This window comes from Cyclopterus lumpus, chromosome 21, assembly GCF_009769545.1.
Source record: "Cyclopterus lumpus isolate fCycLum1 chromosome 21, fCycLum1.pri, whole genome shotgun sequence".
Classification (NCBI taxonomy): domain Eukaryota; kingdom Metazoa; phylum Chordata; class Actinopteri; order Perciformes; family Cyclopteridae; genus Cyclopterus; species Cyclopterus lumpus.
The window spans coordinates 7,945,985-7,959,488 of NC_046986.1; the positions used below are offsets into that span (position 1 = coordinate 7,945,985).

Sequence of the window (13,504 nt, forward strand, 5' to 3'; positions counted from 1 at the left end):
TTGTGCCTCCAACTGTCGTGCCTTTGAGGGAGCGTGGGGAGAAAACACAGGTTAACGTTCATTACTATGATGCTGTGTGATTAGACACACGTTTGTATTCATTTTATTACACATGTCAAGCACATCTGTACACACCTGTGAAAGACAGATTGGAGACGCTGGTGCTGGTGAGAGGCATCACTGGGTTTACAGTCAGAGTGGTGGATGTGTTAATAGTTGGACTGCTCACAAGGCTTGCTGTGCTGGCCACCTGGGCAACCGAATGAGAGGGAGGACTGAATGAGCTGTTGTGTTAAGAGTGACAACAAGCTACAAACAAACATAATGAATCTTTTTGGCATTGAGGCCAATTTTAGAGAACAATCAACTAAATCCACACGTCACGATAAACCTTAAAAAAGAAAAGTGGAACAGATCCTCCAATCGATCCTGAAACAGACACTCAAACAATCTAGAAAACAGTCCTGGAGGAAACTTAAGTGAGACTGTGTCCACGCTTACCAACGGGCTACTGGGGGTGAAGAGGGTTTTGATGGGGGTGCTGCCTACTCCGCTGATGCAGCTGCTGGGGGGGTTAATCCTCTTCTCTTTCTGCCGGCGATTGCAGAACCAGACCCGAATCACCTCCTTCTCCATGTTGAGCTGGTCAGCGATCATGGTGATCTCTTCAGAGGTAGGTTTTTGGTTCTGCTTCAAGAGGGCAAAAAAAGCCAGAGATTCCCTGTGAGCACTGGGGAGCTTATTGTCTGCACATCGTTAACTCATTTAACACTGAATGGTAAGCTGAAACCAAATTTCCCTTCTTAGATCAATAGGAAAATAAGTTTCGAACCTCCATAAAGCTCTTTTCTAAGGCCACTCGGATGTTGGTCTCAATACTGGTCCTCTTCTTCCGTCTGCGGTTGATCCCCTCTATGCCCATGCCGGGGGAGCCCAGGGCACTGGGGCTGGACAGGGACTGGTCAGACGTCAGGCTCTCTGCACAAACAGCACCGACACAAAGGAAGGGAGGAGAGGTAAAGGCGGGGCACTGTAAAGATAGCACAGCCCGTGCTGCTCTTTGCCCATTAGAGCTTACAGAATCCCCCATGCAAGCAATCAAAGCATTCTGGCCTTCGTTCGAGGCGGGTTCAGGGACAAACCTGCATCGTTGAGCCACTTCTCGAGTAATGGCTTGAGTTTGCACATGTTCTTAAAGCTCAGATTCAAGGCCTCAAAGCGAGAGATGGTAGTTTGGCTGAAGTCGTTTCCATACAGCTTCCCCATGGCCAGGCCGACGTCCCCCTGGAGAGAAGGAGGGAAACAGAGCGAGACAAAGAAACGTGAAAAAATGAACACTTTTTTTTTTTTTTTTTTTTTTTTTAGCAAAGACTTACCTAGAATCGGAGTACATAGTTGCTCTGTACACTATGAACATTTGAGTGTGAAAAAAAATATATACTTTGAAATGCTAATTACAAATTATGGAGACTGTGAGGATCAATCAATCTATTGAGTGACACACACACGCACACGCACACGCACACACCTGTGTGAAGCCCAGTTTGATGCGCCTCTGTTTGAAGGTCTTGGCAAACTGTTCCAGTTCCTCTAGATCGCTGGGCTCCTCCATGGTGGGGGTGTCTAACCGTTTGGGTGGTGTCTGACTGTGGGGCAGGGACTGAATGGGTGTGGCTGCTGTTGTGCGGGTTGGAGTGGCAGGCTGCGGCAAAAATACAGAATGTAAATTGTTATTGGGGTTAAGAAGAGTCTGAAAAATGGAGAAAAACACCAGCGGTAAAAAAGAAAATGCACCGAGCAAACATATAAACGTTGGCTTTGAGATGCGATTTGATGCAAACACCATACAGTTGGTCAAAGTGTAAGCAACCGGAACACATTTTTTCAGACTTGGCTTTACCGACCTGAGTTGCGAGGGTGATGCTTTGTTGAGTCGGCAGGAGGTTAGCTTGGCTTTGAGGTAGATTCAGAAGACCCTGGGCTTGCAATATGCCTAGAGAGTGAAAGACGTGGTCGTTAAGGGTGAAACAACGATGAAATATGTCTCTCATCTTAATTCTGCACGCAAAGTGTGTAACTCACCCTGCTGGGCCTGCGTTGGCTGTGAGATGATGAACTGAGTAGGCTGCTGTAGTGTGGCGATCGGGTGACCGGGCTGCAGCAGAACAAACTGAGGCAGACTCAGATTCTGCGGCTGTAGCTGCTGCAAGAAAAATAAAATAAAAAAATTTGCCGTTTATAACACAGCTGTGGCTCATTACACCATTACAATTGGAGAATACGTCACAAGAGAGTTTTTTTTAACATCAATCACAATATTGTGATTCTTATCATTTTATTCTAATAAGCAGGGTATGTCAATTAGTGGAATAAATAATATATACGGACCAGTGTTGAATTTGTAATTAGTTATTTTAGGTAATATTGTTCAGTTCAATGCTGCTCTATATATTTATGTGGAGAAGAAAAACAATCCTCTGTCATACACATAAAGCAATTATCCTGGCCAGAGGCATTACCAGATAGTCAGCACTGTTTTCTGTAATAGTTTGTCTCGTCTGAAACCAGTTATTTATATTTTAATATCATGTCCATATAATCCACATTTCAGTTAGGTGAAATGTTTCCAGAAGGACAGCCAGCAGCTGATTCAGGTAATAACAAAACATCAACGTAAAAAAAACATTCATAAAGTTAAAGAAATCCCGTCTACTGTAAGTCTTTTATTGCTTGTTGCCAGTTTTGTCTTGTGTCCGTAATCGCGTATATAAAACATAGTGTTACACAGCTTGGATGCTACCAACGTTAGCTAAATATGCTGTCAATTATTTTATGTGGAAATAGAGCCATTTGAATTCTAATTAGATTATTCTTATTAACGTATGCCAACTTTCTGTGGCACACATGGCATGCGGTCCCCGTCCGAAATCTGCCACAAATGTTAACGTTTTCAAAGAAAAACAAAACAGAAGGAGGAGTTTTGCAAACATAAAATCGGGAAAGGACAGCCCAGAAAGATGAAGGGACTTCCGGGGGACCGGCGTGTGTACACAGAGCTACGTGGAAACGAGGCGGAACGGTAAAAAAAAAAATTATTTGACTAAAACAGAATGCAACTATCTAAATTAGACAGTCGGCTTCATTCAAAACCTTTCGGGGCCTGTGAGTTTTAATATGTAAAATATGCACGAAGGGATTTGCAGAAACAGGAAACGCGGGCGAGCGGATCTTACAGAGGCGATCTGGATGGGCTGTGACATGGGCAGCTGGCTCATGGGTGCGGCTGCGGAGGCCGAGATGCTGGCCCCGGTGGTGCTGTTCTGCTGGCTGGCTGAATGCTGCACGGCTGCAGCCAGGAGCTGAGCTTGGGCCTGCTGGATCAACATCTGCTGCTGCGCTGGGGTCAGGGTCAACTGAGGAGCCAAGACGGAGACGGAGACGGAGACATAGAGGAAGGAGGGCAGGCGGACAGAGAGACACAGGACATGATAGGAGGTCAGGAAGGTAGAGGGGACAAAGAAGGATAAGAGCATTTAAAGTAGCGTTTAAAGAAATCAGTTCTATGTTGTATCAAGAGATTGGATGAGTTAGTTTTGTCACAATACTTGAGTTTTGGCTTTGATACCCATGAAAGGTGTAATATTTAACTTATAAAAGAGTCGTCACACGTTTACACACTGGTCTTGACATGATGGCAAGGAATCTACCCCCATTTAAGTGCAATAAAAATAAAATAGATTGTGTTGTTGGATGCTGTTGCCAACTGTTGTTTAAATGGCTGCTCCAGTTTACTGTCTAGTCAGCAGCCTGGTGCACACACACACACACATTTACAGAAATACAAGGAAGTAAATTCGCCATCATGCTATTGGAGGTCAACGTTCTGACTGTTTATCTACACTTTTCATTGCATTTTACTTTTCATTAAAAACAAAAAGGTATCAAAGTTGTACTAAAACTCGTCGTTATTGTGATCAACAAATGGAGAGAAGACTCATGCAGCTGAGCAAAGTGCAAAAAGAGCATGTCGATGTCCGCTTCAAACTCAGATCCACATGCATGGTACACATTCACGCCAGCATAGCATACATGACAGCGGCCGGCCGTCTCAACTACAGCGATGCCCCCCCCCCCGGGAGAACATGGATGGGTATGGGATGTGCTATGCAGTTGGCCTGACCACGAGTGTACACAGACGCATCGAGGCTATGTCCAACATCCGTCCCTCCATTTTCTGTGACGGAAATTATTTTTGGACACAGCCTGACAAGTCACTGGGATGGACACAGGCAGACACAGAAGCCACAGAATCAGGGGCAAGCGGTCATTTCATCACACCCACGTGTTGAAGTGTCACCCCCAGATGCATTGGCCACGACTGACTTTTAACTCAAAAGCAATGAGGCAACAGGCCACTTACTCCTGCAATCTGTCCCCCGGACAACATTAGCTGGGTTTGAGGCAATACGCTCTGCTGGACGGAGGTCGGAAGAGCGCTCGAGTCTTCCGACTTAGACTAGTGGAGGTGAAGCAAAGAGGGAGGCTTAGCAGAGATCTTCCTACAGGCGTAACTGACAATTGTTGACAGCATGAGGCAGGCCTGGTCAAATAACCCTTAGGTTTTAATCATAAAAACAACAAGATCGAATTATTTATTTTTTTAAACTGAAAGCAATTTGAAAGGATGCTTAATTCAGACAGAAAGGAGAAATCTAAATTAAAAAAATAAGCACACCGCTAAAAACACAATGAAACATGAAATCTCTGTGCTACCTGAGTGGCTTTCTGAGAATGAGCCTTTAGTCTTTGAGCAGGGAGAGGAATTTGAATTAAAAAGGAAGTGAGAAAGGGGGGATTTAAATGTGCTGCAGCCTTCAGAGACAGGGAAAGTGAGTGGGAAGGGAGGGGAAGGGTTGAGATGCTAATTAAAATAACTGTTATGCAGTGCATGTAAATTCTGCATAGATTTGCATATTTGCTGCCATCTGTTTCCGAGCAACCGCAGAGCAGCTAATTAGCATACAGGGTTGATTAATCTGCCGTGTTGCCAGGCGACACAAGGAGAGCCTGGCTCATTTAAATGAACTCTTTCTGCTTGTGCATATGCGAGTGCAGATGAGCGTACCTCTGTTCAAACTTCAGACCCAATTTCATTGTAAAAACTACAATTAAGACGTGTCATTACACCAAAACTGTATCTGCCAAGGCTCCTTCCACTAAAACAAGTCACTGATGGTAAAGTGTGTGATGGTGTGCGTCATGTGTGTTACCTGTTGGAGGAGGGCTTGTGCGTGTGCATTAGTGATTGCCGGCATCGTCTGCCTCTGAAAGTCAAACCCATTGATTTGGATTCCTGAGGATAGAAACACAGTTAATGAAACGTGCAGTCAAGGGGAACAGAGGAGATGTTTCTCATTGTGGTCTAATTGGCAACATAATTTACATTGTTATTTTAAAAACACAAAAAAATGAGGAACGAAATACTAGAAGCCCCCAATGAGCCTGTGGAAGCATGCTCAAGGAGAACAGACTGCTGTCAGGTGGAAGGAAAACAGTTTTTGAGTTTTTTTGAAGTGAGAGCAGCTGTGATGGAGATCAAAACTCGTTACACAGCTGCATGAATTTGGTTGGTGAATCATCACAGAGTTAAGATATTGACACTTAAAACTGCAAGCATTAATATTGACTTAATTGAGCATTACACAGTTGGAATATAAAGATGCAGAAGGGGTTATTTAAAAAAAAAAACACAAGTGAGGGGAAACTGCTCCTTGAGGTCAACTCTTCATTTGACAAAGACAAGGACTTTTAGAAAGCTGCAATGTCGTCAATAACACAGAGGGGGGACACAGTAGTGAGTCATTTTCATTTTGGCTGTGAATTTGAAACCTGTTGAATGAGGCAGTAAAACTCTGAACAGCCTGATTTCTGTCCCGTTAAGGGAGAAGCAAAAAAACAAAAAGCTGGAGGTCACTCACCGGTGTTCCCGTCACCACTTTCCATTGCACATTTAGTAGTTTCTGACTGATTATTCACTTTAGCATCTGGAAAAGCCAGACAGAGACAGACAGTGAGACAGACTCACACCCACTGCCGGGTAGAAACATAACAGTCCTGTCTCGATGACATGAGGGGGGCACTCCCGTGAGGAGTATATCCCATAATTGCACGACATTCCTATTCTGCAGTTACATTTCCGTCACACCCGCCGCCATTCAATGTGGCAGACATTAATGAGAAACATCGCCGACACAAACTCACCGCATGGGGGTGACGTAACAACTGTCACATTAAAAACAACAAACCGCAACGTTTGACGCGAAAGGGTGCCGGACCGACGGTTACCGCAGCAACAAAAAACCCAGCTGAGCGCCATCACAGCCTCATTGATAAACTCACCCGCCCTTGCTCCAACTGTGTTTTCCAGCATGGCTGCAGAAACTATCATGGAAAACTGCATCTACCGGGCAAACCCACCGGCAGGGCGTCCGGCACTCTGTTCCTCCTCCTCCTCCTCCCTCTCTCTCTCTCTCCCTCCCTCCTTCTCTCTCGCTCTCTTCACTCTCCACTGGTCAGCGGCGAGCAGAGTTCAATACAACCAGAACTACACACAGACACAGTGGCACTGTCCACCCCACGGTTCACTGAACAACACTGGGAAAGCCAACAGGGTTTAGGCAAACAGCTCTCCTTCTTCCCCTCTCTCTCTCTCTCTCTCTCTCCGTGCACTCTTTTCTTTCCTTTTAGCTCTGGTGCCCCTCACCCTTTTACAGTGCCTACTTTGCACTCACTCACTCACTCTCGCTCTCTCTCTTTCTCTTGTGCCAAGATTGTCTGTACTTCTGAAAAAGTTCATCCCCTCTTTCTGGAATGAAACAAACGACAAGTGCAGCTGGCGGTCTCCTCCAACTCCCCCCCCCCCCCCCACACCCCCATCTCCAACTCTATAATGAAGCATAATCAGTATTCAGCTGATTAAAGCCGTATGCAAATCTGGCTCTACCTCGTTAGCAATGCAAGGCTTTGAAGTCCTGCGAGCGACGCATTTCACACCGGGCTCTGAAAGCTTTCTGCATAATTGAAACCCCTATAAATATTTATCAGCTCATTAGCATATTAATTGGATGGCTTTTGGAGGACGATAAAAAAAACAGGGGAATAAGGACGAGACGGAGGGAGAAAAAGTGCTCAAACTAGCACTTGGCGCAGCACGGGGAGCGGAGAGGCAGCAGCACAAGACCAATTATTGTGCGAGTGCACGGCTAAAAAAGTAATTAGCTAAGAGCAGGTAAAGGGCGGAAGATATCCCAGAATGCAATGTGAGGCCTGTCGGCGGTGGCCTGGACATGTTAGCAAGGCGCACTGCATTAATAGCACGTCTCAGACTACTCGTTCAACGTATCTCCAGGAGTCATGGAGACCACAAAAAAAAAAAAAAGAGGGGGGGTTTCTGGGGTATGGGTGGGAGGGGGACTCGCTCAATCGGAAATAAATAACTCCACATTAATCCACCACAAGCCTGTCATTACTGCTAGACCCCCTGTGGCTAACGCATTCCTCAGCGAGCGACTACAGAGAGTGGGTGGCGGCTGTTGCTGTCTATGTTTATGAAGTGTTTGGGGATTAGCATATTTAGATTAGCTTTACATTCCATTAGTATTTCATTTTGGAGCCCTTTTAAAATTCATTTCCAGCATGCATGGAGGGGAGGGGGGACAGCCCCACTATGGCGCTGCACCGGTGTCCAGTGAATCAGAATGAATGGAAAGTAATGCATGGCCGTATTGTGGTCGACGGGGGGAAGGAGCTTACCAAACAAAACCGCTCCGGCATAAAACTCTAATCAACTTCTTCACTTCATCCTGCCCGACGAAAGGCATTTTACATACTGAGCTGAAAGGCTCAAACAGTGCCAAGAGGGCACGGTAGAGTCAACACAAACGTACTGAAAAACAAACAGACCGTTATCAGCATAGTGAGAGCATGAGGGCAAGCCTTCAGTCACTAAGCGATGCAGGCAGCTGTTTGTAAACAGCTCATATGAAGCACCACGACTGACCTGGAACCAGTGGTGGTTCAAATGCCCCATGATCAACACTGCTCATGTTGCTTCATTTTAACTCATTATAAACAGGATGTTAACCAACGGCAATAAATAGGACTTTGTCCGACAAACGGTCCAAACCGCAGAGCAAGTGGGTTTATTATGATAAATGTCACTGAAAAGCAGAACATAGAAAGACTAGAACCAACGGATATTTTTTAATCGTAGTAGTTGTCGATTCCTTTTCTGTTTATCATCCACTTCGTGAATCATTTCAGATATTCTATCGATTAAATAAAAGCGGATGCTGTGACATAGTTTTCGCAACAGATGTGGATTGTGGATTAGATTAGTCCTTTTTCTTCTTTCAGTGTGTTTGACTAACACTTGGTGAGGCAGGAAATAGATGTTTCAACCATTTTCTCGTTACTTTCAGATGTTTATTTCTAGTTTCTGCTTGCATGCTACCTCAGTTTGACAAACTCTGACAAAAATTAGCCATGCTAAAGTGTTACAAATGTGCACTGGGTTATTATAGCTAGTAGTTCATTGATTATTACTAAAATAAACATACTAAAGATCAGCCCAACACCTATTTGTAATCCTATTTATGTGTCTATAACTACCAATTTATTATTTTATATATATATATATATATATATATATATATATATATATATATATATATATATATATATATATATATATACATACACACACACACACACATACATATACACACACTCTGTGTTAAGGCTATGTAATACAAAAAAAGGGGTCACCAATGCCTTGTTTTGTCTATTATTTCAAAGTAAAGCCGCCTAATCTTCAAATGTTTTAAATATGTTATGTATACCTGTACGGTCCTAACAATAAACAAACACTACATTACTAAGACTCTCACCGTTGATCTCCTCAAACAACACCATGCTTGGTTAAAGTCCAGACTACTGCTAAACAAGATGGCCACTTTAAGATCCATACAGATGGTGTAAAGAATCTGGAAGTGGGTCCATCTTTCAGACCTCTTTCAACAATTACATCATGCAAACAAATGAATAAACAAAAAGGAGAAGTGAATGCAAAGGCAGTCATCAGCAGTGCACTTCAAAAACACGCAGAGTTACTTGGTTGATCGGTTTGCTAAAACCCCGCTGTGGAACAACGCTTTACACAAATATCCTGCAAATAGAATTTTAAATAGATATCTCATTAGCGCTGTAATATGGGAGAGGCTGGCTGAACACTGCAGAGCTGTTAGCGAAAGTGGAGAGATTCAACATGAGACGGAGCTAAACTTAATTAGTACGTCCACACAGTCTGCCCTACTACCTATATTCTTCATCCTAAAAACACAGAATGCATCAAGACCACTTTTCCGGTCTGAGCGCGAGGCAATTTTTGGACAGTCGGGATGGGATGTATGATCACGAGATAATCTTTCAATTTGAGAGGAATTATAACAAAACAAACGTAAGCTTCCCGGTTAAAGCAGAATCAACATGGATGCTCAAAGTATTTTCAAATTGCTTTTAATATTCATATTAAACCAACACAAACTGACAACAGATAGTACAAACAGCAACACTGGACCGAGGCCAAGGAGGAACCAAACACAGTGCAGTGTAATTTGATGAGGGCCAATGCGGCTCACACCACTGTAAGCTACAGTGGGATCTCTTGGGTGGTCATTAGCCAAACGTCTATAGGCCAGCTAGAAAATTCAATCTAACTAAATTAAAGTGAAGTTTCTAGGGATTGGAGAGTAGGAATATTCAACTACTTTATAACAGCCTGTGCGGAGGTTAGCCATGATTCACTGCTACTGTTTGGTGGTGTAGGCAGTCTAAAATCACATTTAAATTCCCCATGTAGGTAGCCGATACTAGCAATAACTGCTGGTTATTTAAGTATTGTGCGGTTCACTTTCTTGTAAATTTGTTTCAGATTTTGCTGCATACCCCTGGCTGCTCGCTGCAAAACTCTCCCACTTTTGCCTCATTTATAAAGAGGGCACATAATTGCAACTGCAAAACAACATTTTCATTAAACTGAATTGAGAAAGAAGAGCGTTTCAAAGTTTTTGTGACAAAAGACTTTTCATGAAATTCTGGCAAATGTTAATTAGTGATCTTACTGGTGGCAGACACAAAAGAGTCATCGGGGACAACATGCCAAATGGCAACGACCAATCCTAAAGCCCTCTGGGTCTACTTTTCGTGAAGGCCTCCCATTATGTGGATTATCTCACCGTGTGTCCTCACTTGTTGGACCTATAGCTATTTCCACTTTTAAAAAAAGGGCTCCATATTTGTGCCTCTTCCAAATGCGTGACATATATAGCCCGATGTAACCCAACAATTAAGTATGGTAGTATGTAAATAAACCTGTTTTTTTTAGAGATAATGTGACAATCTGCAGCCAAATGTCTGCTTTACGTTAATATAGTCCGAAAAGGTCATTTTGGACCACAGATCACCAGAAACAAGTAATTATCTGTTTTGAGCACACCACACAGCTCTTATTAGTTATGATACCTCCCTCCACAGTGAAAAAGCTTCATGGAGGCCTTCTCAGTACTTTGAGATGGCATGTCCTGAATTTATTACTGCGAGTGATGCATTATTCATAACAACTGTGTTTACATTAATGAATATTCATGATGGGACTACAAGGCTGGAATGAGAGTGGAACTGAAAAACTGATTAAATGAGAAAAGTACCCTAAGTGTGAGGATGAGCAAATTATTTCTTGTCTGTTCTTTAAGAAGCCCAGTTTAATACGTTAATTATATATTTTTTAAAGTAAGTGAGCCTATTTCCAGACAGCGGATCTACTGTATTCCACAATATGCTAATAAACTCCTCTTCTTGGCTTGGCTTAAGATATACGGGAAATCATTCAGTATCATGTCTCTCTGGTAAACATATAATTGCAGGTAATGCGATATGATCGTTACTGTGGGAAAAGTCACCCTGTGATTCTCAGAACAACGCGGGGAGGTGTGTGAATATAGTGTTTGTATCACAAGGAATACAATTTAAAATCAACAGCGAGGCCCAAGACATCAAGCTGGATTTTATTGTCAAAAAACAAAAACAAGCAAAGAAACAGTGGAAACTGAAGTTCAATTCAATGTGCTGCGTTGACATGCAAAGACAGGTATGCCACAGCAGCATAAGCTTCGCTACTGCAACAACAACAAAGTACAAAAGACAAATAGTCCGAGCCAATCATAACCATCTATTTACTTGCAACTAGAACTGTGAAGTAAAAACATAAAGATCCTTATAAGACAGAAGATAACACAGTCATCCTCTGTGTGGAGTCACTCCAACACACTGGCTCTTTTTAAGATTAAACTAAAAATGGCGTGTTGAACGAGGCAGAGTAAAGAAAAGAAGTGCCATCAAGCTGCGTCTTGCCCGGCCGGGAGTGAAGAGTGAGAATTGCCTGCCTGTTATTATTGTGGCTTTCCGGAAGTGGGCCTCACTCCCCCTCCCTGGGCCCTGGGGGGTGGGGGGGGGAGATTCACAGGTACGAGCTTTGTATTCAGACTCGGATCAAAACTCACAACAACGAAGGCCTTTGTAAACTTTTTTTGTAAAAAATATTTTTAAAAGTTTTAAAAACGGCTCAATCAAATAAAAATAAAAAAAGTTGTACGAATAAATTAAATATTATTAATAAGAAGGTTTGAACGGCTCGCTATCCGCACCCGCCCGACGGGGGGAAAAAAAAGTGCCCGACTTTCAACCAGACTGCACCACCGAGCGACGGGAGACCCACGTCGAGCACGACACCCCCCAACCCCGTTACCGTGTTTATAAACCCCGACACAATCATGTCGGTAATCTCAGCTCAATCGAAACGAGGGTAAAAGTTATCGTGGGACAACGCACGAGCTACGAGAGCACGTGTTTTTTTTACCCCCTCCGTCCAAGAGATAAACATCCTAGCCCGGTGTTGACAGACGGTTATCGCGCGGCCACAGGCGGAGCCCCCCCGGCTCCTCGGGGCTGCGCTGCGCTGCGCTCCGCTCCGCTCCGCTCCGTCGGGCCCGCATGAATAACACAACAGGCTGCCGAAGGCTCCGCGGAGCACAAAAGGCGGAGAGAGAGGAGACGGCTCTGCCGTTGGAAAAGCAGCTCGAGCGCGACAACCGTGTATGTAACACTGCTCTCCCCGTTTTTAAAACGTTCGTACATGAGTTGTACACCAACAGCCGCCGCCGCCCGGCTCCCCGACATGAATATGCAAACCTCCCTCTCTCGCCCTCTCTCTCTCTCGCTCGCGCAGCAGCAACACAAAGCGCAGCGCTAGCAGCGATGCTAACCGTAGCCCGCTAGCTGCTCATTTCAATCTAGATTGCGTTGGCGGAATGTCTAAATACACATCACATATAAAACCGGAGGCACGTCGGCGATTACTAATAAAATATGCTAAATTGTATTTGTCGACAGAGGTATGAATATGTAGCGGCGTACGGCCGTCTAATCACACAAAAGGGGGGGGTGGGGGGGAGAGAGAGGCATGTTTCCATGTAATTTGCCATCGCACTGCAATAGCTGCTTTCCTCCTCTGTCACATTACAGCCGAGTGTGAACTGAACGTCGTCCTCCTCGGGAGACTCCTCCGCGTTTCTTCCGCGCTCCCGTTTATCGCACATCGCGAGTAAGACAGTTTGAATACGAGTATGAATATGTAAAATGCTGTAATCATTACCTGGTCCTGAACTCTCATCTTGACTCGCTGCTCCTCCGTCCGCCATTTTGAATATTTAACCCAAAATCCCAGCCCTGAGCCTACCAGTGCCACACACACAGACACACGCGCACACTCGCAAGTCCGTGCGCGGGTACAGACAAACTGTCTGAGTTGGGAGTGCGCGGGTTGTTGTTCTCTGCGGACGATTTTACATACTTAAATAATCATCTAACTTTTCTTGACACTACATTTGGACTGAAAGAAGCAGAACGAGCGGTTCTTGTCTCTGACAATAAAGCTGCTCATAATACTTTAAAAATATTCCACAGCAACCTCTAATAGAGAGAGTATTAAGAAAATGTACACAGTTAGAAAAAAATCAAACAATGTGTTTCCGTTCAACGATCTTCAAGGTGGTTATTACCATTATTTTATGTTCCATTTTTCTATTCTGACCCATATACATTTTAAGCATCAATAACAAAGGAGTTATGAGCTAATTGCATCCAAAAATTAATGATGTATTATTACTCCAGGTGCACAACACTGACAGGAGTTTGTATTTTTGGCAATAAAAATCGAGGTGCTGCAACCTTTTGGATATTTTGATTCTATTTAAAGACGTTTTTGTCTCCAAGAAGCTTTGTGTAATCATTGAGGAAAAGTTGAGATTTTCTTTTTTTTAATGTTATTTTGTTGACATTTGTAATCTTAGGTATACTTATTTTTAGCCTATATATAAAAGACATGCTC

General features: G+C 43.7%; 1 protein-coding gene across 12 annotated transcripts in view; it reads right to left on the reverse strand.

The window, feature by feature from the left end:
- pou2f1b (POU class 2 homeobox 1b) overlaps positions 1 to 12,887 on the reverse strand; it is a 14,741-nt gene extending 1,854 nt beyond the window's left edge. For 2 of the 12 annotated variants that reach the window (XM_034562099.1, XM_034562097.1), the window contains exons 1-14: positions 12,770 to 12,884; positions 5,979 to 6,044; positions 5,271 to 5,353; positions 4,774 to 4,872; positions 4,421 to 4,516; positions 3,234 to 3,413; positions 2,083 to 2,203; positions 1,905 to 1,993; positions 1,529 to 1,702; positions 1,143 to 1,284; positions 833 to 987; positions 502 to 690; positions 136 to 250; positions 1 to 21 (exon numbers count right to left, since the gene is read on the reverse strand). The exon at positions 1 to 21 is cut by the window's left edge and continues 283 nt beyond it. In XM_034562099.1, the coding sequence (XP_034417990.1) occupies positions 1 to 21; positions 136 to 250; positions 502 to 690; positions 833 to 987; positions 1,143 to 1,284; positions 1,529 to 1,702; positions 1,905 to 1,993; positions 2,083 to 2,203; positions 3,234 to 3,413; positions 4,421 to 4,516; positions 4,774 to 4,872; positions 5,271 to 5,353; positions 5,979 to 6,044; positions 12,770 to 12,815 (1,576 nt within the window). In that variant the 5' untranslated portion in view covers positions 12,816 to 12,884. Of the gene's footprint in view, positions 22 to 135; positions 251 to 501; positions 691 to 832; positions 988 to 1,142; positions 1,285 to 1,528; positions 1,703 to 1,904; positions 1,994 to 2,082; positions 2,204 to 3,233; positions 3,414 to 4,420; positions 4,517 to 4,773; positions 4,873 to 5,270; positions 5,354 to 5,978; positions 6,045 to 12,769 lie in introns of all 12 variants that reach the window. The other 10 variants (XM_034562110.1, XM_034562105.1, XM_034562109.1 and 7 more) reach the window with 8 other exon arrangements.
- Between the last annotated feature and the right edge of the window lie 617 nt (positions 12,888 to 13,504).